Source organism: Neltuma alba, unplaced genomic scaffold (assembly GCF_004799145.2).
Source record: "Neltuma alba isolate B1F8T4 unplaced genomic scaffold, ASM479914v2 tig00011132_pilon, whole genome shotgun sequence".
NCBI lineage: Eukaryota > Viridiplantae > Streptophyta > Magnoliopsida > Fabales > Fabaceae > Neltuma > Neltuma alba.
The window spans coordinates 36,383-60,281 of record NW_021635868.1 but is presented as its reverse complement, the minus strand read 5'-3'; the positions used below and the strand labels follow the sequence as shown (position 1 = coordinate 60,281).

General features: G+C 36.3%; 4 protein-coding genes across 4 annotated transcripts; 2 read left to right on the top strand and 2 right to left on the bottom strand.

The window, feature by feature from the left end:
• Positions 1–75: 75 nt before the first annotated feature.
• Positions 76–4,489, bottom strand: LOC114761724 (protein NDL2). The gene is made up of 11 exons (XM_028951151.1): positions 4,328–4,489; positions 2,926–3,025; positions 2,408–2,505; positions 2,166–2,254; positions 1,884–1,944; positions 1,709–1,795; positions 1,552–1,629; positions 1,410–1,466; positions 1,222–1,277; positions 789–924; positions 76–695 (listed from the first exon to the last, which is right to left on the bottom strand). Exons 1-11 carry the CDS (start codon positions 4,385–4,387, stop codon positions 474–476), a joined length of 1,044 nt encoding a protein of 347 aa, XP_028806984.1. The 5' UTR covers positions 4,388–4,489; the 3' UTR covers positions 76–473.
• Positions 4,490–10,774: 6,285 nt separating this feature from the next.
• Positions 10,775–13,272, top strand: LOC114761725 (NADH dehydrogenase [ubiquinone] iron-sulfur protein 7, mitochondrial). Its single transcript, XM_028951152.1, has 2 exons — positions 10,775–11,252; positions 12,728–13,272. Exons 1-2 carry the CDS (start codon positions 10,852–10,854, stop codon positions 12,960–12,962), a joined length of 636 nt encoding a protein of 211 aa, XP_028806985.1. The 5' UTR covers positions 10,775–10,851; the 3' UTR covers positions 12,963–13,272.
• Positions 13,273–14,227: 955 nt separating this feature from the next.
• LOC114761723 (ferrochelatase-2, chloroplastic) lies at positions 14,228–18,207 on the bottom strand. The gene is made up of 9 exons (XM_028951150.1): positions 17,935–18,207; positions 16,833–17,160; positions 16,614–16,757; positions 16,359–16,460; positions 16,054–16,157; positions 15,831–15,957; positions 15,512–15,664; positions 15,245–15,345; positions 14,228–14,846 (listed from the first exon to the last, which is right to left on the bottom strand). The coding sequence occupies exons 1-9, from the start codon at positions 18,018–18,020 to the stop codon at positions 14,528–14,530; spliced, it is 1,464 nt and encodes a 487-aa protein (XP_028806983.1). The 5' UTR covers positions 18,021–18,207; the 3' UTR covers positions 14,228–14,527.
• Positions 18,208–20,724: 2,517 nt separating this feature from the next.
• On the top strand, positions 20,725–23,407 carry LOC114761729 (uncharacterized). Its single transcript, XM_028951155.1, has 3 exons — positions 20,725–21,062; positions 22,348–22,506; positions 22,731–23,407. The coding sequence occupies exons 1-3, from the start codon at positions 20,799–20,801 to the stop codon at positions 23,085–23,087; spliced, it is 780 nt and encodes a 259-aa protein (XP_028806988.1). The 5' UTR covers positions 20,725–20,798; the 3' UTR covers positions 23,088–23,407.
• The last annotated feature ends 492 nt before the right edge of the window (positions 23,408–23,899 follow it).

The window sequence follows — 23,899 nt, the reverse complement described above, 5'->3', positions numbered from 1 at the left end:
CATCGAATCAAATAATGTTCGTTCAAACGTCAGATAGCAACTAAAGATGGCGACAATAGGCATATTAAAAAAGAATAAAGAAATTGCGTGCCGACACTGAATATTCCATCAATATGATCCGCGGGTGACAAGACAACAAAATAGCACAGGAATTACAGTGCTCTCCATGTTTGCTTTACAATTGTAAAATCAGAACTTCAATATTTTTATTTATCCAGAAACAATAATTCCAAAGCTTAAACCCCCACCTATTCAGACCTGTAAACTAAAACGTATGGTTACAAATGAAAGAATGGCTATATCTGCTTTTTACTAAGCTCTTCCCAAGTCTCTTGCTTCGATTTCTTAACTCCCCCTATCTACAATACTCTGCATCCACATAATACACCAGCTCTCTAACCAGCCACAGAATTACAAACTCATACAACAAACACGAGAAAGAGCAGCGAATCGGCAAGCTCATTCACCTACTTCTAGATTTCCACAGAAATTCGTGTTTTTATGGGTTTCAATTTCAGACCCATACTCTCCGGTGAATAAAGCTCGGGAGAAATCCATGATGGACTCAAGGGACTTCTTGGACTGACACTTGGCTTGGATGGCCTGTACAAACCATATCCCATGAGAAAGTACTCTATTGGTATTAACATAGCATGAGGTTGTTCCTCTGTTACCATTGACCCACATGCTTGTACCTGTAGTTCCACAGGAAAATCTCAAATCTCACACATTTCGTCAAGCACACGATCTCATCATAGATTAAGATGGAATGAAATTATTTCACACACCTCAACTAAGGCACTGAATCGACCGTCCAACTTTGAAGTCATATGGAGAGCATCAGCGTAAAATGGAGACATATCACCGACAAAAATTAGGGATCGACACTGCAATTTTCTCAATCCTTCACTTACATCGGATCTCCTGCGAGATGCCAATAGATATTTAAGGACGTGTATTTTTAAGCTATAAGCATGCATTCTCCTATTCAAGATTTTGCTGAACTACAACCGATGCTGGCCATATTCATTTGGCAATATTATCAGTAAATTACCACCCATGCATGCTACAAAATATATTCGATTTCTGATCAGTGAACTTATGAATTGCTAAAATCTTGAAGACAAATGCACTCTCCCCCAAGTTACCAACACTAAAAACAAAGATAGCAGTAGTCATTTTTCACCAGGAAGACAGCTGCTATTTTGATGTGGATCTTACCCATTGATAGCTTCCAGGAATCTCCAAACATTCAAACTCTGCCTCTCATCCAAGGACTGTCAAAAGAAATTCTAAAAAGAATCAGAGTGTTTTCAGCTTTCAACTTACAGCTATCATTTATCACTTAGGCCCTCTATAACTAGCAGCTTATTATATGTGTAGAGAGAGCAAAGAATAATAGGACTAACTCTTCGGCAGGCTTGAACTATGTCTGACTCTGGTAATGGAGCACTCCCTCGAATTTCCTATCATCCCCGATTTAAAGTTTAGTGACTTGAACTCACTTAAAACAGTGAAAACTGAATAATGCTTTTGGAAGCATAACCGTACCTTGCTAAAATACCGCTTCAGCAGTAACTCCTTTACCACTCCACACATGCCATAAAAGTAGAGCAACTTTGACATCACCTGAAAATATTAATAAAAAAAAATCAGCAAATATCAAGATATATTTATATAGATGGTTTTCTAGGTTTAGAAAAAGAACCTTGTTGTACAACCATTCTGTCCAAGATGGTGCTTTACAAAGAGGAGAAACGAGTATCAAACCAAGGACACGTTGTCTGTACTTCATCTATTATCAAGTTAGAAGGATCAGAAAAATCCCATTATTGAAACTTAAAGCCAATTCGAAGAATAAAAAACTGAAGAGTATAACTTACAGCAAATAAGGTAAGAACATAAGCCCCAGCAGTTACTCCCATACACATGACTGCACTAAGACTGTAGAGAGAGAGAGAGAGTCAGGTTGCCTTCCCAAGATGAAGGAAAGAAAAGATCAGCTTCTCGGCACAGTTGCAAAAAGTTACAAAAACCATTGCTTTCGATCTATTCCAGAAGATGTTGCAGATATCAATATTGTAAAGGAAACCACAAAATAAGGAGCATATTTAATAATCATACTGAAGAGAAAACAATTACTAGTCAAGACTAAATGCACTCACCCAAAAAAATTCAGAACCTCAGCTATCTGATCAGCTAAGTCATCAACTGAAAGCACTGGATCAGTAGGATCAATTGCGGCAGCTCCCAACTGCAATAGTTCTCCAAAAAAAAAACAGAGAGAGAGATAAGAAACCAGATACTTTTCTTATAAAATGCAGAAATAAAGACATTTATATAATAGTGGAGAATTTGGACACAAATATCAAGCAACTGAATCACTTGAAGACATAAAGCAAGAGACCTCATGCCCAGGAGGACTTATATGATATATGCAGAAATTGTGGAGCAGCAAGGAATACGCTTCGGGACAAAACAAGAACCCCTGAAAGCAGGAGACATCTGATAAAGCAAAGGTTAAATTGTTAGTTCGTCCACAAAAACACTATGTCAAAAATCCACAAAACCTTTTAATAAAAGTCACGACAGAACATTCGTGTTTTAATGTTCCATGCGCAGATCGTTTTAAAGTAACCATAAACTTTCCAGTAAGCAAAAACCTGGATGAGATATTCAATATTATTTCTTTTCTAAAAAGAAAAAAGAAGAGAAAAATAGAAGAATAAATGTTCAAATTTCTGATACATATAATGGCACAAACTTTAATTACTCAAAGCTCACAGATTTTTAAAACTCCAGTCATAGTTAATTATATTTGATGTGATAATGGCCCAAATAAATCAGTTAGAGTAGTCTTTTCGTGAAAAAAATAAGAGGAAACCAAAGGGACTCAAATTATAACCCAAAATATGATGAACTTACAATTTAAAGCCAAATCAGGATACGTTATAAGTGCTGGCTTGTCCTGGTCTCCATAAACCGAAACACAGACGGAACCATGATGCGTTCTTACATGATGTTCCTGCAGAAGTATTTCAATCAGCACCCATTCACAAAGTTAATTAGAATAGACAAGACGTCAAGTGTGATGACACTTTTTCCCTTCACAAAAGGGGAGGCGAAAAAGGTCATGAGAGAAAACAGTTGTAAAGATGTGTGAGCATTCACCAAAACATCCAAATACTTTAGCTACACTCACTTAAATAGGGAAAACACGTCGATATCCGATCGTATGACATGGAAGAGCCGGAGTAACATGTTAAGAAGCAAATCTCAGGAAAATCCTGGATTTGGCGATTGCATGTTAAGGATACCTTGAGTAAGAACTAAGAAAATTTAAATAACTATCAATGATAGAATCCAAGCACATCAAGTTCCCCTTAATTACAAAGACCAAGGTTTTAAAGATGAAAGCCATTAATTCACCCAATGAAATATTTTATAATGCTTAGGTAACATGTATTTTCATTTTAAAATAAGAGGAAGAGATGATGTGGAGTTATACCATTCTTTTTTTCTTTTACTTTCAGACTAAGACAACAAAACCTGCCAAACCAAAACTTTTATAATTCACATATATTAAAATGAATAAGTGAATACCAGAAATTAATAAATGGATGGAATAAGGAACCCTGGGCCTGTATGAAGGACTAGGAGAACCACAGTATTTTTGACATCAAAGTCAAATGTTTTCTGATATCCTGTGGAGTACCGCATAATAGGTGATCAATTCCAGAATCGAAAACCATGAGAACCACAGTGAATTGAAGAACTTCCCTTTTGCTGTATCCAGCGGATGAGGAACAATTGTTATAAAACCTTTCAAATGGGACAGAATGATAAAGGGAAAGTATTCTTGGTCAGCAGAGGACAAAGCGAACAGGTTAGGACGTCAGTCAGAAATACTGAAGCCATTCTTAATCAAAAGCAATAATAACATTCCACAGAAAGAAAGAAATGTATTGAACACAATGATGAACTTAGAATGAGGCTAGCACTAACGCTAGAACAGGCAAATAAAAACTAGCAAATTTCCAGAGATTCATAATAGCTAGAGTAGGTTACTGAGGAAATAACATTTGAAGAGAGCCTGCCACCAAAAAATCAAACATAAAAGAGAACCAGGAGATTTCGTAAAGTTTATTCAAGAAGCTGAATGCAGGAAAACAAACTCCTATATCATAATTACTGCCGCAACCTTTTCACATTGCTTCAAGAATTGAATGCCTCATTGTAACAATTTCCTCAGCATACAGAAAGACAGTCAAAGGCAAGGCATCAATTATCATCTGAAAGTGTATCATACATGCATGAACTGCAATACCTTAGCCTTGGGAGAGATCGCCTCAATATCCACCGACACTGAATCGCTAGAATCCACCATTCCTCTCTCTCTCTCCCCCTCGCCCTTTCTTTTCTCTCTCAAGCCTCAATTGGCGCAAGCATTGCACCGGGATTCCATGCTTTATATGCCAGTCGCTCTTAAATTTCACCCGCTCTTAACTCGCACGAGTCCAAAACCGAGTCACCGACGCTCCATCCCGTGGAACTTAAGGCTTCACGAGCGGTCCGCATGAGCAGCAGGGCTCTGGTTCCATTAACCAGGGTTGGGTAGGCCGACATTTTTAAAAATATATATATTTATTTTATTAATTTAATAATAAGCATTAAATTGCTCCCGCATCCCTGCCCCATCATCCGCTTTTGAGATTCTGCTTCCCTTCTTCCCAGTGCCATGTGGCCGTGGGGACCCATCCTAGCTAAGTCCTAAGTCCTACCGGGTTTTTCTTTTCTTTTTTATTTCTTTAATTTAAAATATCATTTGGCATTTAGTACAATTAATCATGCTTTTTCCCCCTTTTTCGATAGCTTTTTCTTTTTGGGGTCAAAAACGTTAAAGGACTTCAGAAACTATTTTCTCATTAATTGTCTGAATACGGCTTCTTGCGTAATTAAACTTTGTTAATGATTAATCTTTTATGTCACGTTCAAATTTATAATTTTTCAAATTATTCTCTTCAACGTTAATACGTTAACAAGGGGACGTGGCATTCGTCCTTTAATAATTAAATAAATTATTTTGCAAATCTAAAATTCAAAAGGGATTATTAAGCGTTGTATAATGAGGTTTTTCTTGAAGGATTAACACTTATTTGTCTAATGCATCTTTTACATCAAATTATCTTTTTTTAACCAAAAACAATTGTCGTAAAAAGAGTCAAGCTTTTTTTACAATTTCAATTAGCACGTCTTATGCATTGATGAATATGCATAATTTGTGTGTGTGAAATGTAAAATTACATCAAATGCCACAAACAATGCACCTCGTGTCATACTGACTCTGGAATAAGTGGACACAGTATAATTAACACAACTTTTAGTTTTCAATACTACCTCTAATCTTAATATAAGAGTTAATAACTAATTTAAATATATTCAAAAACAAGTTAAATTAGTTTTATAATAAATAGGTGTTATTTTTTTAAAATATCTTATTAATCAAGTATATTGGTTGGAACTACTAGATTATAAGGATTATATTGAGGAAAAATGGCTAGATATATGAGACAAAATAAATTAGAGTCTTATATTTATGATCAAAATAAAAGTCAAACGAGTTCTTATATTCAGGACTGGAAGTAGAAGTAGTATAAGACTAGTTTATCTTTTACTTTGGTTTTAAGTATAAAACTCCAATCTATTTTGTCTCTAATATTATCTTTTTTTTAAAGTAGTTCTTGTAGTAGCTGCATATATTAAAATGTTCTATCAAATGATAATTCTAACTAATATATGTGATTAACAAAAATATTTTAAAAATATAATATCTATTTATTATAATAACTGATAAACAGATTTCATTAATATATTCATTAACTCTTATATTAATATGATTTAGTATTATAATATAAATAATGAGAAATAGAGGAACGCATATGCTACATAATGCTAATTACTAGCTAAGCAGTCGCTGTCAGAAGCTTTGATGTGATGGAATTTTATTTTCATACTCAATAATTGATTGATATTGAAATTGCTAGTTAGGAAATTTGAATAAATGCCTTTAACTATGTATATTTCAGTGCGTCGACAATATGGACTGTAGGTGTCCACTCAGTTAATGACGCTTTTTAATAATAATGGGGGGGGGGGGGGGAGGAAGCTAGATTGATGTATAGAGAAAATATATTGATAGTAGTTTTTTTTTTTGATAACAAAGCAACCCAACTACAGTCTACGTGCTACATTCCCATTAGGCAAGTCTTATACAGAATTACAGCTAAATCAGGAGGTGCTTCATGAATGAAGTGATTCCATGCAAAGCGTTAAGTCCTTGTTTGGCAAGATAGTCTGCAGCTTCATCCTAGATCTGTGGACGTGGTTAATGCGAACCCCCAGTCCTGTTCATCATCGCCCGGACTTCTTCGATGACATTTATAGTCAGTATGATCTGGGCTCGTTTCAGTTGCCAGGAGCTCAATGACATTTGTTGCATCTGTCTCCAAAAGGACACGTCGATGACCTCCATCCCATGCCATTTTCAAACCATGAAGACAGCCCCAAAGTTCAGCACTTAAAGCATCCCCTTCCGAATTGATAGTTAGTTTTATCCTTACAAAAGATTGTAGATTGTACTGTAAACTTCCTAATTATTCAAATCAGATCAAAGGAAGAAGTAACATTTTATTGGCTTTAAGCATGCTTTAGTTAATTTGGCCGAAAAATGAATGCTTAATTTTTCTTCTTAATTCAGAAATATTTTAAGAAAAAAACTGCACAAATAATATTTTATGTTAGGCCTTGCTGAAAAAATATTTTACCATGTTTAATGTTCATCATTTTCAGGATTCATTATACGTGTCTATATATATATGGGATCTATTTTAATTGTGCTTCTGCCCCATGCTTAAACTTAACGTGCTTTTCTGTTATCAACAACTAATAAATACACTGTATGTATTTTTGTAACACTACATATAACCATTTGATCATTGAGATTTGAGAGAACAGAAAATATAGGAATAGTACATAGAATAGATATAAAACACGTATACCGTGATGGTAAAATGTATGGGTAAAAAGGGAATTTCACACCTACCTCCTTTTAAAATTCCATTGTAGTTTTCTGAAATTAAGGAGGGTTTTGCCCCAAGAATTTGATGAAAACTCGCGCTGGCAGCATGCCTTGAATATTAGAAGTCATGAGATGACAAGGAAATAAATAACAGAGACGAAGAATTAGAGCAAGAGAAAGTTAGAAAGAGGGCAATAAGAAAAAAAGGTTTCATATGTAATTGAATGTCTCAATGAAATTGAGTCACGTAATATTATATGATGTTCATAACAAAAAAAAAAGTAACCGAAACTATTTTTATTAATGAGCTAAGTTGCTATGCTGATGTTTAAAAACACCTTACTAGATTTCCTCGTATAGGTGAAAAATCTCCAAGAGATTGGATACACGGGTTCAATTAGGATGCATAATAATATAACTATAACATATAGTTGAAACGTGACGTCAACAACTATTAGTTGAAATAATGAGCATTCTCATATGTAAGAAAAAGAATATAAATTTGAATTCCAAAAAGTATATTTATTAAAAAGGTTTTAACTTTTAAATTTTCAGCTTCACAGATATTAGTTGAAATCTCAAATGATTTGAGATTGGCGCAGATTATTAAAGGACCTGGACAAGAGTTTTAGCTTCATTTATGGATGTCTGTGAATATGATTTTTCTTGGCATCACTTAAAAGTCATATTTGGTGAGGATCCTTCTTTACTTCTTTCCTTGTCTTTTTAAATCCTGTTCATATTTAGTGACTCGTTGAACAGTGTGATTTGAATAAATTAAAAGTGGAGAAAATTGCGAAAAGATCTCACTAGAGAGAATTAAATGTAAATATTAAAATTATCAAATTATTTTGAAATCTTAAAGGACTTCATTGTAAGAGAATTTATTTATTTAATTATCAAATTATTTTTTTAAAAGTATGCATTAACAACTGAAAGAGTGGCAGTTAACAACTTAAACTATAACGATTAACAATTATTATGACAGGTATTAATAATATATTTTTTTAGAGCATCACAAAAATATAATATATGAGTTGTCAATGATTGTCGTGATAGTTGTTAATCATTATACCTTAAGTTGTTAATCACTGCACTTTCAGTTGTTAATGTGTAGTTTAAAAAATAATAATAATTTAGTAATTAAACAAATAAAATCTCTTACAATAAAATCTCTTAAAACTTCGGAATAATTTAATAATCTCAAGAGATAGTTTGTATTTAATTTTCTTAGATGATACTTCATTGTAATTTCTCATAAAAGAGCTTGCAGTCGAATCTTATAATTTAGTTAGATTGGATGAGCCTTTTTCTCTGCGGCTTGTGTTAGAAATAATTTTACCAGTCATGGACAGTTGAAAAGAAAATCAAGTTAATGATTTATGCGGTGGACAGATAAAAACAAAAGATGAAAAGAATGAAATCATTATGGCGGTAAAAGTTGCAAGCTGTGAGCATAAAGCACTTGCTGAGAGTGAACAAGAAGATCTCGCATCCTATGTATTCCTTTTTGTCAATTTACTTATGCGGTTGGATCTCAATTTGAATTGTGGAGATTTCTGAAAATATGCTTTGCACTTACATTCAGTCATCCTTCCTCGAGGTTTAATTTTGGCAGGAATGAAAAAACTAAACTAAGTTTAAATATATTGTCAAAGAAAAATCTGCTTCTTCAAGGAACAAAAATATTTAAATATGTTGCCATGAGCGTCAGGAGTTGTTTGTTACATATGAATATATGATAACAGGATGATTTGGATTAACAGAATAAAAACTATTAAACAAATAGTGGCTCAAAAATGATAAATGTAAGGTATAAAAAATACTCCATCTGACCATAATTTCGATCAAGAACAGTAAAATTCTGGTTATGAACAAACCAAGGGAAAATTACGCTGTATTATTTACAAGAGCTGGAAATTAATGTGAAGGATTATAAAAAATATAATTAGATGGAATGACCAAATGGATGGTTACAAAAATGAAGCAGCAGTGAATGCCCAGTTGACGATTATACCGTCGGTTTTTTTTTGGGGGGGGGGGGGGATGTATTAACATACAAAAACACATCACGTATGAAGAGGGCTGACTTGCCTGAAATTTGCGGAATATGAGATTATGACCCCCCTAAACTAAGATCCTTGTGAATTTGAAATCAAAAAAGAGGGATTAAGATTAACTCTTTTCTTTTTAATCACGTGGCCAGCTGTTTAGGTCAGTTATTTGGCCATGATTTTGGTTTGTGTTTTGATTTATAGATTTATGTGATACATGCTGTACTGCAATATTACACGAGGTTGATTTTTTTATGGCCAACAACACGAAGTTGACGAGCATGTGATGTTATTGCTCCTATTGTCTCATCCTGTAATTTATTACTCACCCGATCCTTAATATAAAACCTATTTAACCAATTTAATTGGATTAAAAGAATTAGATAAGTTAGTTAATTATAAGAAATATAACATGTTTTTTTTAAAACATCATAATCATATTCCTTAATATTTAGCTTATTCTCATACTTGATTGTAGTTGAATGAGTATCAATATGGATATTTAGAAAAAATTGATAAATATAAGAACTATGTCTTATATTTAGAACTAAGATTAACTTAATAATTAGGTTTATATTAAGGATTTATTGATTTTTTAATAAATGATGACTAAATTCAACAACACCCCCGTAACAAAGAACATTCTGGGCCTGGCGAGAATAAACATGTATTGGGCATGGTGAGCATAGACATGGATTGGGCTGCTAAAAGACTTTCCTATAGATCCTGCTGGGTGTTGCAGTCCGTTGGTGCCTTGGTGGGTGCGCATAGAAGGGGTTATTCGTTTCGCTATCTCATGACTCATGAGTCGTGAGTGCCTAGATGCTAGAAATAACTAGAAGGTGCCTTCTGTAACGGGGGGAAAAAAAAAACAAGTAGAAAAATAGGTGCCTTCCTTTAAATTCGTAGGCGCAAGCCCATCGCACTGATAGTGTCTCCGAATTGACATCTCACGGGAGAATATATTACGAATCCGATTGTTATTTATTTTTTTAAGGTCCTGGTTTAATTGTTAACTTTGCACTACGTAACTTATAATTATTCATGCATTTTTTAAATTGTTCTTTTAAATGTCTACCAGGTCCAAAAAATGATCACGTTGTAGCCATTTTCTTGCTATATTAGGATAAATACAGAGTTTCATTTGTTTTCCCTTTGTATACAAAAACATTATATACTTATAAATACCAAAGAGAATGATAAAAAAAGAAACTGTAAATTACTAAATTCTAAATTCTAAGTTTGGTAATAACACTTTATTTGATGTTAACAGTATTGAATTTGTAAATGATAATAAATTTTTGTTGACACTTTTTATTTATTATTTATAAATTTTTAACTTTTTTTTTGTCATTTTTCCTAAATATTATTATTTTTATTGTCCTAAAAACTCGTCTCTTTAGGCATTAGTATAATGGATTATGGATCTATATTTTCTATAAAAAGTTTCATACCAACTAGGCAGCCATGACTTATAAATACTAGAGTTTCTCATATATATATATATATACACATTAATATTATATAAATTTTAATTATTTTGACATTGTAAATTTACAAATCATAATCAATATTTTCATATGGACTGTGAATTTTCTTCTGATAAATTAATTTATTGGATGCAGTTTTGAGTCGGTTTCAGAGGGGAAAAGTAGCTGCCCATTAAAGAAGGAGAGGGAACGACAGGATCAAAGCGCATCCCTCCGACGCTCGGACGCCATGGCTCTGCTCCGCCGAACCTCCTCACGCCTCCCGCAGCTTGTGTCTCCTCAACGTATAGTTTCCCTCCACACCACTCTTCCCTCTCTTTCCTCCGGCACTTCCTCGCCGACGCCGTATGCTCGGCCACCACCCCCATCCGCTTCCTCCCCTCCCGGTCTCTCCAAAGCCGCAGAGTATGTGATCTCCAAGGTTGACGATCTCCTCAACTGGGCACGTCGTGGTTCCATCTGGCCCATGACCTTCGGTCTTGCTTGCTGCGCTGTCGAAATGATGCACACCGGAGCCTCCCGTTACGATCTCGATCGCTTCGGTATCATTTTCAGGCCCAGCCCTCGCCAGTCCGATTGCATGATTGTCGCTGGCACTCTTACCAACAAGATGGCCCCTGCGCTCCGCAAGTATATCTCTTGCCCCCCTCTCCCTTTCGCTCTGTTCAATTTCTGCCTTCCTTTCAACTCCTTTTCGTATGAATCTGCTTGCTGAGAAACTCTTCGGGAATTGGATTCTGATTATCAAAATTAATTTTAATGTTATGTTTATCTTGCCCTTAGCTGGATTTTAGGGTCTGCTGGGTTGTGTTCAGATTGATGAACTCCATTCGGTTCATCTAGTTTTTTTTCCAGATTAAGCATTGGGCATCTATGTTGCTTAGTTTCACTGTTGGTTCTAATTGGATTCATTCTCAATACTATTCATGTGGAGCTTACGAAGGTCAATTAAGTTTATGTGGATTATTCATGAATTATTTCCCTGTGTGATTATATCATTTTGTTAATTTATACTGCGTGGTATTCAAAAGCAATGCTCGTTGTTGATTTCGAATCATTAATCACTGTAGAACATATATAACTTTATGAGCACAACTCTAGTCCGTTTTGGGTTTCTTGTGACAAATCTTTGTTTGCTAGGATGTGTTAGTCACTGCTAAATTGGTTTTCTTTGGGAATGGTAGGACAAGTGAAATGTGCATGTTTTTATTCCTCCGATCACATCCTTATTCCTCTCATCTTTCTTGAATGAATCCTAAGAATAATCTGCAGTACTTGGGGTGTGAGCTAAATAATACCTATAGTTTTTTGAAGTCTAGCTAATGATTTCATGTGTTTTTGGAGGCAGTCATGTGGTTGTTGGTAATACTAAATGGAATACACGAGACAGGGCTGGTAGCTTGTTATTCAAGAATAGTGAACTTCTATTTTTACCCCTTGGCCCCATACTCATATATAATGAAGGATTTTCTCAGACATAGTGTTGTACTTCAGAGCGATAGAATCTCCTATTGCTTAATATTCTATCAAACCAACGATGCTGCGTGTCATATGTTTTGATGGATTTTTCTTGTTATGGTAGACAGATCTTCATTTGCACTTTGATTTATTCCTCTTTTTTTCTTGTACGATGCTGTAGTTGCACTTTCATTTCATCCTCTTTTTTGAGTGTCCAAGATGTTAACCCTCGATTATAATTCTGTTATCCTATCTACCTGGTGTTAGATACTTCAGCTAGAGTTCTGACATCAACTTCTGTGATTTTTTTCTTTTTAATCACTCTCTTCCTTGGGGAACTAGTTCCTTGTATTTTACCGTTCTCAATACTGAAAAATTCCTGTAGGATTAAACTTTGATTCCTTGGCACTTTGATTTCATGCTTTTGCTGGCTCATATTCTGTATGATATTTCTACTATAGCTTTGATTTTAACTTCTATGGTCGTTATCCCATTTTCATCCCTCCTCTCCCTCCAGGAATTAGATTTCATGTTGTTTTCAGCTTCACTTCTGTTCCTAGGAAGTAGGAACTTTAGTCATATTCTATCTTCCACTTTGAGTAGGTTCTTCAATTTCACTGTTGTTGGTACTGAAAATGTTCTTGCAGGGTTTATGACCAAATGCCGGAGCCTAGATGGGTTATCTCTATGGGAAGTTGTGCTAATGGGGGAGGATACTACCACTACTCCTACTCTGTTGTTCGAGGATGTGACAGAATAGTTCCTGTTGACATATATGTTCCGGGCTGTCCGCCAACTGCTGAGGCCTTACTATATGGACTCCTCCAGTTGCAGAAGAAGATCAATAGGCGGAAGGACTTCCTCTTGTGGTGGACAAAGTGAGGTCTACTGACTTTATATCTTGGTGACCAAGCTGTATCCTCATGTTAAATAAGCAATACACTAGTAGCATGCGTTGCTGAAGACTTTGCAAAGGGAATGATTGTCTTGGAATGTTGATCACATATCACATCGGAGCATGTTATTTGTTGTCTGTCGTTCTGCCCACCTTTTATGGAATTTCAGTCCTTTTGGACTTGCATCTACTTCTTTAAGCTTCTTATGTATGTTGATTAGACTGGAAATAAATGAGAGCCGATGGTAGACTCATAAGTTGTGGTGCGCGCTTTTTAGGCGTAACTAATTTCTTTCATATTTCGGGCAACTGGAGCTGGAATTAATTTTTGTGAGTGGTAATTTGACATATGGCCCTTTTCTTCTTCATGCCAACATTAAACTGTGGCATCTCTGGAACTGAGGTCATTGCGACCCATTGGGTTATCTCTTGTTAACAGTAAGCGGAAGGCAAATGAGGTGTGATTACTCACAGGCTAAACAAAGCAGCAACCTATTACGTGGAATAACTGGTGTCTCAGACACACATTAATTTCACCCTTTTCTTTTCCTCGTTCTTCACTGTTTCATATTGGGGATAATGAAAAATGATTTGACCTTGCTCATTCGCGAGAAGAAGGTCATTATTCACAAATAAAAACTGGAAAATCTAGAAAGTGCACGCCTTGAGGGAAGGGAACACACTTCTGCGATAGACCGCCAATTCTCCCTTGTTTACCTATGGTGGGTAACGGGTTTCAATTCGAGGAGTCTAATTCTTTGACCAAGACATCAAGTCCGCATTTCGTGGACTCTAGAAGCATGTACACAGTGAGTCTCATCAAATTAGCCCTTTTTCGTAAATTTACATGGTGTGTTAATATGGTGGTCTGTTGTGCAACAAAGAGTATACTACTACGCTTATGGGAAAAAAAATTATACTCCTATTGTGTATAATACCAAATACTACATCATATCCTTAATATAAAAATTATTAGTTAATTTGAGTAGATTAAAAAAATTAGTTAAATAATTATTTGTAATAAATAGATGCTATTTTTTTTTAAAATATCCTCGTCAATCAAATATATTGGCCAGAACTATCATTATTACAAGAACTATCTTAAAAAAAAAAATAAATATGATAAACAAAACAAAATAAGATTTTATATTTAGAAATGAAATAAAAGTAAAGAGTTCTTGCTCATTTAAGGGTAAATAAAGAACGGAAGCGCCAATACATGAATGTTGGAGTACAGATAACTGAAACAATATAGACGGGCACGTCCAAAAATTAACTCTTATTCGACAAATCATAATGAAGTTCGATGCTCACAAAAAAAATCAGAAGAAAGGTAAGTAAACTGTATCACTCGGAAAACTATACAAAGGAGGAAACTAAACAAAAAAGGAAGGCACCAAAACTACTGACAAGGTTTAGCTTCATCATTTGCGATGTCTACACCGGACGATCAAAGGAATTGCCAAAAACACGTATATCCATAATCTGTTGATAAAAGCCTCAACTATCCACCGTCAGCGTCATCAAAGTCAGCAGGCAGCTTCTAATTCTTTCAGATGAAATTATTTCTGAATGCCGTAATCATTTTGGGCGACAAAAGCAGGATGAATGCTAAGATTGAGCCGAAGACCATTTTGATTATATATCTTACAAGATCATCATGTTCAACGACTTCAGAGGAGCTAGTTGGTGAATACATGGCTGTGGCTGAAGGGAGAGCTTCTATTACTGCATCAGCCAGATCTATAATGAAGGAAGGATTGGTACCGAGGGCAGGAACACGCCCCCAATTCTTGATCCCAGATTCAAGAGCCAAATCCTTGTACTCCATATCAATTTCTTCAAGGGTCTCAATGTGCTCACTCACAAAGCTGGGATAAAAGAGAAATAAAATATTTTAACTCTAACAAACTTGTAATTCAGACTTTATCTTTGCAGAATTCTGGTCTCTTGGCGTCTGCAACTAATCTACTCATTAACTAATACATCTCAAAGTAAACAAATAAAATGTTTTAATAGTGAGTTGTCACTTAAAATCTTGAAACTACAAATTTAGTAGTATTTTGTAAATAAAGATCTTTTGAAGAATATAGTTGGTGCTTAGCCATTCGAAATTTTAAACTTATAATACTTCATGATCTTGTATTTATAAAGAAAAGAAAAATTAAAAAAGAAATTTCTAAGTGTTATAATAAGGGCGATATGTCAAAACTCAAATCCTAGAACTAATTCTATAGGAATTAAAAGTGAAATGGCAAAATAACTTTACCTTACAGGAACCGCCAACAGACTCCTGACACCTTTCTGGCCAAGTTCAACAAGAACTTCATCTGTGTATGGCTTCAGCCACTGTACAGGACCCACTCGGCTCTGGAATTTCATCCAACAAAGAATGACAATAGCCAGAAAGAAAAGAGTTACAAAAAGGAAGCAAAAATATAAGTCAGACAGTAGACATCAAGCAATCAAGCAATATCAGCCAAATTGATAAACGAAAAGCAATATGATAATAAAGTGCTTAAATCTAACAGCAGACCTGATAAGCAAGAGTGTGTTCATTATTGATTCCCCTAGCTTTCAACTCCTCCATGATCAAGAAAATGCATTCCTCCATTTGATCTCGATACGGATCCCCAGCATCTTCAACATAACTGACAGGTACCCCGTGTGCACTAAAAAATACCATTACCTAAATAATAATATATAAAAGACAGAAACCATGGATTAAATTGGAGTCAAACACATAATATCACCTAAGTTAATAATGATTGATACAGCGTCCATATAATGAAAGTTTCACACTTATTGCCTCAAGAGAACAGTGTTAAATCAATCAATGCAATACTAGAGCCCACCTCCTTAGGTTCAGAAAAAGTCTGAAGCTCTTCCTCAATTAAATCTGCCATTGACTTAATATATCCTTCGCGTTGATACCAAGAGTTTATAATAGAAACAGGCAGACTGGACAAATATTTATCTTCCCTGACAATTGAAAAAAAATCAGGAATCAATATATTGTAAATTCAAACTAAATTAATTACGGATTTGACTAGGAGATGTTAGAGGAGTTATATGCACCTGAAAGCCTGTTGGAGAACACGGATACTTGATCCAGTTGTCGAAATAGAAAATTGGGGATAGAGAGGCAGCACCACAAGCTTTGTTATCCCATCCCTCTTAATCTGTCAGTCATAAATATAACAAACTTTTTAATTTCATATTCAAATCTAAACTAATGGACTGAATATCAGAATACATGATTTAAGATCCTTATTAACTACCCTGTAAGCCATTCATTTCTGAAGGAAAACAATGAATTACAGGAATATAAGAACAATAAATGATTAAATTTTAAAATACCACCCAGAGGAGCGTGGACTTACTTGCTGAATAGCTTCTTCAGTGAATGGATACCAGTACCGCATTCCAACATAAACATTAGCAGAAAGGCCCTTTGCTTCTAAAGCCATTTTAAGTGCATGTGCCTGCAAGAGTGCCACAAATACATTCAAAACCATTAATCAGCAGAACGCAGGATAGACAATGATGGAAGTAATAGCGTTCCTCTTAGTGAAGGCTAAAGGTTATAGGAAAGCCCAAAAAGAAAGAAAGGCAAAGGAACAGAATGTGTAGCCCACCTGTTTGTCTGTAATTTTTCGTAAAGGGGAGCCACCTCCAATAGAAGCATATCCCTCCTTGGATTTAGGTGCCCGAAGCACAGAAATCAATTTAGCCAATGGTCGTTGTAGGAACCTGAACAACCTTGGGAGACGAATGATATCCTATTTCAATGCAAGAAAAATATTAGCAAACAAAAGTAGGCAAAGCAGAAATCATTCAAGGGTCAACTAACATACAGGGTCAGCAAAAAGATTGAACAGAAAAGGTTGAACATCATTCAGTGTCTCTGGTCCTCCAAGATTAAGAAGCAGCACCCCAACGTTTTCTTCTATAACCTGGGAGGGTGATTCTAAAGCAGGGCCATCATATGTGCATGTACCCACAGAACAAAATGTCCGACCTATGTTTCTCCTGCTAAAGGGATCACAACACAGAGTTCTCCCCATCATACCATTTCTTTGATCAACTGGGCTACGACACATAATCAAGGATGCTTGAGATGTAGACTTCTTACGACCTGAGTGGCCTGGGACATGTGTAAGATATCTCGCGCCAAAGCAGGGTCTGCAAACGGAGGAGCTGATTTTAAATAGTGACTAAAATGACAAAAGTAGTCGAGCAACACAATACTTATCAGCAACCAACTTTTTTTATTAAAACGTTTCCGGATGATTGCAAAATTAATCAAATTATCAAGTTAATATTTAGCTACTAAGTCAGCACAAAATCCAGAAAACTGAACACCATTGAGCGTATGATATTTGTTTCACGGCAAAACTTCAGATGTTCACAAAAATAACTGAGACATGAGCAAAAAGCAGAGCACACATGATTGAAAACGATACATGTTAATGGCTGACTGATAGAACATTTTCAAACTCCACAGCTTAAAAGTTCTAAAATCCTAGAAGATCTGCAGCAATTTTTTAACAACCAAACAGTAAAACCGGCAATAATATCAATTACGCCAATGCTAAGAATAACTCACATTCGATATTGCAACTTTAGGGCAGGATGTGCGGATAGAAATTTGAGAATTTCTTAATCAATTTGGAACAATATATCTTGATGATCTTAATTTTGGTAAGATGAGGAACCAAACCTGACGAAACTGGGAGAAGGCATGAGAAAACCATGATCCCTTCGCAGAATTAAAGGCAATAAAATTACGGCGATGTATAAAATTAGAGTCTACGAAAGAGTTTACATCCCGTGATCCGTTAATCGAAGTAAACAAGTGATAAAGCAAACAATATATTCCTATAGATCAATCTTGCAAAAAAGACAGATAAATGTGTCGATATTATTTAATAGAACAACTCATCATCAGCGACTTACACCGAAAGTTGACGATCCAAGCCATGAGAACTGGAATCACGTAAGTTGGCGCTGGGACTAATCCCAGGACATGTGGTAGAGTTCATTGTTCCGAAATTCTACAGCCGATCGACCGAAACTGATTTAGAAAATGAAAAAAAAAAAAACTTAAAGCTTCGATGCTTTGCAAAGAAGCAAGAGTTGAGAATGACGAGCGAAATGCCCAGAATAATAAGAAAATAGAAAGGCGTGTGGCTTTCTTTTTCCCCCCAATATATTTAGCGCGAGGCCGAACCAAAACAAGAACCGAAAAGTCAAAAATATAATAAAGAGTCTCTCATCTAAATAGTCTGGAGTCAATCTAAACCGACTCGACTCGATGCAGGCTCTCTTCTCGCCCGCTACAAAAACGTGGTTAGGAATAAGACACCGACAGCAAGAGCACCGAACCCACCAACCCACATGACAAGTCAGACATGGCGACTCGGTAATTATCTCTCCTGACGTTTCAAGCTTCCTGGCCATGGACCTGGATCAGTGCCAAACTTGTTTTGGACAATGCCCAGGCCCAAACTTATATTAAAGGGCCACAATGAACCAGTCCAGACGGTGGTATTTCGGTAAATTCACGAACGCTTTAGGGTTCCCCTTTGGGTATTTAAGATGCTACTCAATACTGCTCACTGCAGTTGTGCTTGTATCTGTGGTTGAGTCGATCGATCCTTCCGCCGCTGTGTAATTCATATTCCGCGAGTGGGATTCTTCTCTCTTTGCCTGTTTGGGGTTACATTCTCATCTCTCTAGCACGATATCAATAATATAGTATTTTTATTTGTTTCTTTTTTGAATCGATGAGGTAGCTATTTCGTATGGCTCCATAATAGAGTCAGCAGCAGGGGCTGATTCGATAGCCACCTGACTGCCGCTTGGAGCCAAAATGGAAAACCGGTCGAAGATCCTTGAAACATGATGCGTTTAGTTTCAAGACACAATATCTGGTGATATTCAGTTTTTGGTGTTTTGTTTAGTCGGCACTCAAGTCAGACACGGGTGTTTGTTGATTCATATCTAAACAAGCCACCTTTTGCACGGTGCCAATATGTAATTAGCTGTTTCTTCACGATTGGAGGCCACCTACCTGTTTATGGTTCCCTTCAAATTTAAGGCAGCTACATTAATTTCCATAACCTTCAGATTTTCCCCTTTTCTTCACGTAGAATGCCTGTAAATGTGTCTGTCTGGATAGTAGTCTGGGTCTGATGAGGCAGGTCGAAGCGATGATTGGACTGTGACTTGCACTCGTAAGAGTCAGAATCCTCCACTTTTTGGAAATACCTGGTTTCTTATTGATGCCATAATAATACAACAAAATGAATGCATCTCTCATGGGATGGAAGCTAGGCATCTTGGGAGAAAAAATGAAGGATGAGTGAGCGGACGGAGCTTAAGCTCACGGGTGATGTTGACAAAGATAAAGGATCAAACAAAGATAACAATGAACAATTTTGAAATTGGCCACCTGAAAACATGAACAAAAATTAAGTTTGCAATTGCATAGTTAGCCATCGAATATTTTCTCCTTAAGATCATAATCAAGCTAAAGAGCTTTGATGGACCAAATTCTCTGAAATTTAACAAAGTGGATGTTGACCCTCTTGTTCCTTGGCCACTGATGTCTTAGTTCCTCAGGCCTTTGCCAGGATTAAATGGACCATCATAAGAGGTCATCACTTTAACAGTATCTGTCCTAATGGCTGCGTTTTCTCCACCTCCCTGTGTCTGCGCGATACTGTGATGCAACTTCTCTAAGTTTAGTTCCCTATAAAAGTATATTAAATGATGGTTATGTCTTGTTCGAATCCCAAATATGTTTGTAATTGTCTCCGTCCCCTCGCTGCCTGATTCATCATGATGACAATGATTTTTGAGTTCGGCACAGGATGTGAACGGCAATCAAAGCCCCCGAGGCATCATTCCAACCATGATTTAAAACTGTGGAAGTATGTTCCGTTGTTTCTTTTTTTGCTTCGCATAACACGTTCCCTGAAACCTTGCAGAAGGTGCCCGTGAAGAATATCCCTTGTAGAAAGCACCATCTAAAATCGCTGATTGATAAGAGAGCGAAGACATGAAGCTCATGTTAAGAAGATGAAAATTATAGAAATGACCATAACCAAATAGACTTGTTCTTTATTTATGAGAAGCTGATAAAGCCAACTAGGCGTACAATGAAGTGGGAAGCATTCTAGGGATGTTGTCAATCTTACACAACTTAATTGACTAAAGCATTCGATGGATATCACCAGTGGCATTAGCCGGGGCTTTTTATATGGGTAAGATTCCTAACTAAATAATCACACACTGACTAATTCAGTCAAAGCGTGATTATTTAGTTAATAAGAACGGAGTTCAGTCATGAGTCATCCGTCCCAACTCTCCATTTACAATTTACAGTAATTAATTAATATATATTTTGGTTCATATAATTGGTATAATCTCTTTAATTATAAGCAATATATATCTTGCATGAATATATTAAAATTTAAAAATAAAAATAAAAAATATAATTTAAGATAATATATGCTCTTTATATCTTGCTCTTTTTTTTTTTCCTTAAAAAATGTATGTTTTACTTATTAGATATAAAAAGTACAGAAGAATTCAACTCTAAAACAACTGAGATTTCTCTCTCTCTCTCTCTTTTTTTTTTTTTTTTTAAACACGGTCTTCGATTCTTTTCCGTCCATATTTAAAAGAAAGTTTTTGAGTCCTGAAAATTATTTAAAAAAAAAGAAAAAAGAAGAAGACGGAAACGCGACAAAAGAAGCACCATTGGCGTTTCGTCTGTGAAATCCAGATACGAAGACGGAGAAAGGAGAGAGGAGATGGAGGGGATCGAGGGAGATAGTTCAGCGAGAGCAAGCAAGTATGTGCTGGATTCAGGACCCCTAAGAAACGAAGATATACTTATTTGTGTGGATGTGGATCCTGAATCCCTTATCGAGTTGAAGGCTACTGGTTCTAATGGCCGACCACTCACCAGGTTGGACTCTATCAAGCAAGCCGTCCTTCTCTTTGTTAATGCCAAGCTAACCATCAATCCTGAACATCGTTTTGCATTCGTCGCTCTCGGAAAGTCTGCTTCTTGGGTAAAGTCCCTTTTGCCTTTCTGTTTCTTGATAACAAATGCAGTCAAAGGCGCAAAGAAATCTCTCGGCCTTACCCTTCCCCTCCTATCTGTGCCCAGTATATTCCCTTTGTTTTTTTCCTTCCCAATTTCAGATAACACTTTCACTTTTTTCTTCTTGCACCACCTTTTTTTCTAATTTTCCATCCGATTCATGTCTTTGGTACCTAAGAAAATGGAAGATCGAGAGAAGATAAGGATGGGGAGGGACATCCATTTTCGATGTTTTAATTTGCAAGTTCTTTGTTATGCTTATTTGCTGATTGAAAAGTGAACTTAGAGTTTAGTCCTGAACTCCTGCGTGCACAGTTTAAATGAAAAAAAGTAGTTTGCTTTAAGATTTTAGGAACAACTTGAAATAAGCCATGTTCATGGTTTATACACCTCTCCTGTTTTTGTTTGTTGCTTGTTACTATACGTTATGCGGAGTCACACATGCAGGCGAGCACAAGGGCGCCCTACCACAACCACAGACAAAGAGGAGCGTGGTGATCCCCCAATTTAATGTAAGAAGCTACCCCTCTACCTCCCCCCCCCCCCCCGGGGGGGGGGGACATCTCCTGGAGGGGAATCAACGGTGGACTGTGAGACAGGCCTAAATGGGGGCAAAGAATTATAGACATGTTCTTATGAATTTATTTTTCGAAAAACGATGTTAAAGTTTTCTGGAACTTGTTTTTGCATCAGCATGACAAAATGAAGAATGAGATCTTATTATTTCTTATAGCTACTTGTAGTGCTTTAATTTTTTGAGACATTAATGGTTCCATTGTGATTCATGGAATCATGGATGCCTTTGTAGCCTTCACTCTTCATTGCACTATATCGTTGGAAGCTCAAAGCTTCATGACGTTGGCACATCTATCACCAGTTGGAAACCCCAAATACTCAGTTTCTTTTTGTAAAAAATGGCTGCCCAGTCCTGCATATTGATTATTAGCTTCTATAATATTGTAGTTATGAAAATAAACAAACTACTGTTTTGAAGGATGCATTAAATGTCTTAGTGTTATAAGCTGCCCTGGCATGCCTACTGATGATAATATATCTGCATATTTTCTTCTTGTCGATGCTTGATGTGTTATTTGTACATGAGATAATCTATGTAGCAATGGATAAATAACATCTTTCATGCTTTTCCTATGTAAATATGGCTCTACAAAACATTCTTATTTGTTTCTTTTTAAGAAGCTATTTGAAGTCTGGATTAATCGTGCTAGCTTTTCATGTCTTCTAATAATTTACAGCTCAAGAAAGAGTTTAGCAATGATGTTGAGTCTGCAATTGCTGCAATGCGGGGGCTTTCAGCTACTTCGTCCAGTGGCCAACCAGATCTTACTAATTTGTTCAGAGTTGCTGCTCATGAAGCTAAGAAATCTCGTGTGCAGAGTCGTATTTTCAGAGTGGTTAGTTGCATGCAACCTCGTTGTTATGTCTCTGTGAATTGTGGTTGCTTGTTTCTTATAAATTATATTTTGTTTATATGAGTTCTAACTAGGTTGGGTCTTGTGCTTCGCACAAAACCTGAAGTGAGTCATACTATTTATAAATTATGAATAGGGTGGCTTTCTATAGGTTTAATTGTATGTATTGATGGATGATATATTGATATATAATATCCTTCTCTCAGATTCTCATCTACTGTCGATCATCAGTGCGACCCATACATCAATGGTCTTCGAACCAAAGGCTTTTCACTCTGGATGTGATGTACCTCCATGACAAACCTGGACCAGAAAATTGTCCCCAGGCAGTCTATGATACCCTTGTGGAAGCCCTTGAACAAGTGAGTGAATATGAGGGCTATATCTTGGAAAGTGGGCAAGGGCTAGTACGCGTCATTTTCCGCCACATGTGCATACTCTTGTCACATCCTCAACAGCGTTGTATACAAGAAGATGTTGACTTCCCCAAACCTCTTACAAAGAAGTCTCCTCCACCAGAGTCAATGACTGCGGAAGACACTGTTCCTGCACCCAGCCAATGAGTATGCCTATTACTTCATATATTACTAAGAAGATGATGTGGATTCGTAATATCTAGTTGTCTCTGTAAATCATGTTTACCTTTAAAAGGAAATTGTGGATGAATTGTCAATTTGGCGTCTCAAAGTTTCACAACAATGGATGCGCAAGCTTCAATGCTTTTTGCCATCAATCCAAACTTTGTAGCTATACGAGCAGGGCATACATAGTGCCCTCTTTTCAGTGCATGTCTGCTGTTGTATCGTATGTTTTTTTTTCCTGTGAGATTGTGAAAATGAGCTGTCTTTGCTTTGCTTCCTTCTACACTTGTGTTGAGGTTAAGCTCTAATAAGCGCCGAGATCATTATCGCTTGGCTGCATCAGTTAAACCCAAAAATTTCAACTGCTCAGGAAACAGATTGCCTCTGAACTTCCATACTTTTGACGAATCTTGAACTGCCGATTGGCTTTTAACAGCCTCAAAACAAAAATAAGCGATCGGAACCAAACGGCAATATTTGCATTGGTCTTTCAACGTAATGGACCTCGTTGTTGGATATGCGGTTGAGTTGCAAACCCTAGTTAAATATTCATACTTTTCTCCCGCAAAATCCCTGAACAGTGTGTGATATCTTTCTTTAGATATTTGTACTATTTGTGGAATTTTCAATCTTCTTCGTTCTCGAGGATGTATAAAGCACCTTTCCCACAGATTTGTTGATGGTCCACACTCCACAATTCCCTTCCGAGGCTTCGATGCACTCTACTACCTCAGACATTAAGTTATCCAGCCATTTAGAGGTTTTCACCTGGTGATTTTTAACCATTCTGCATA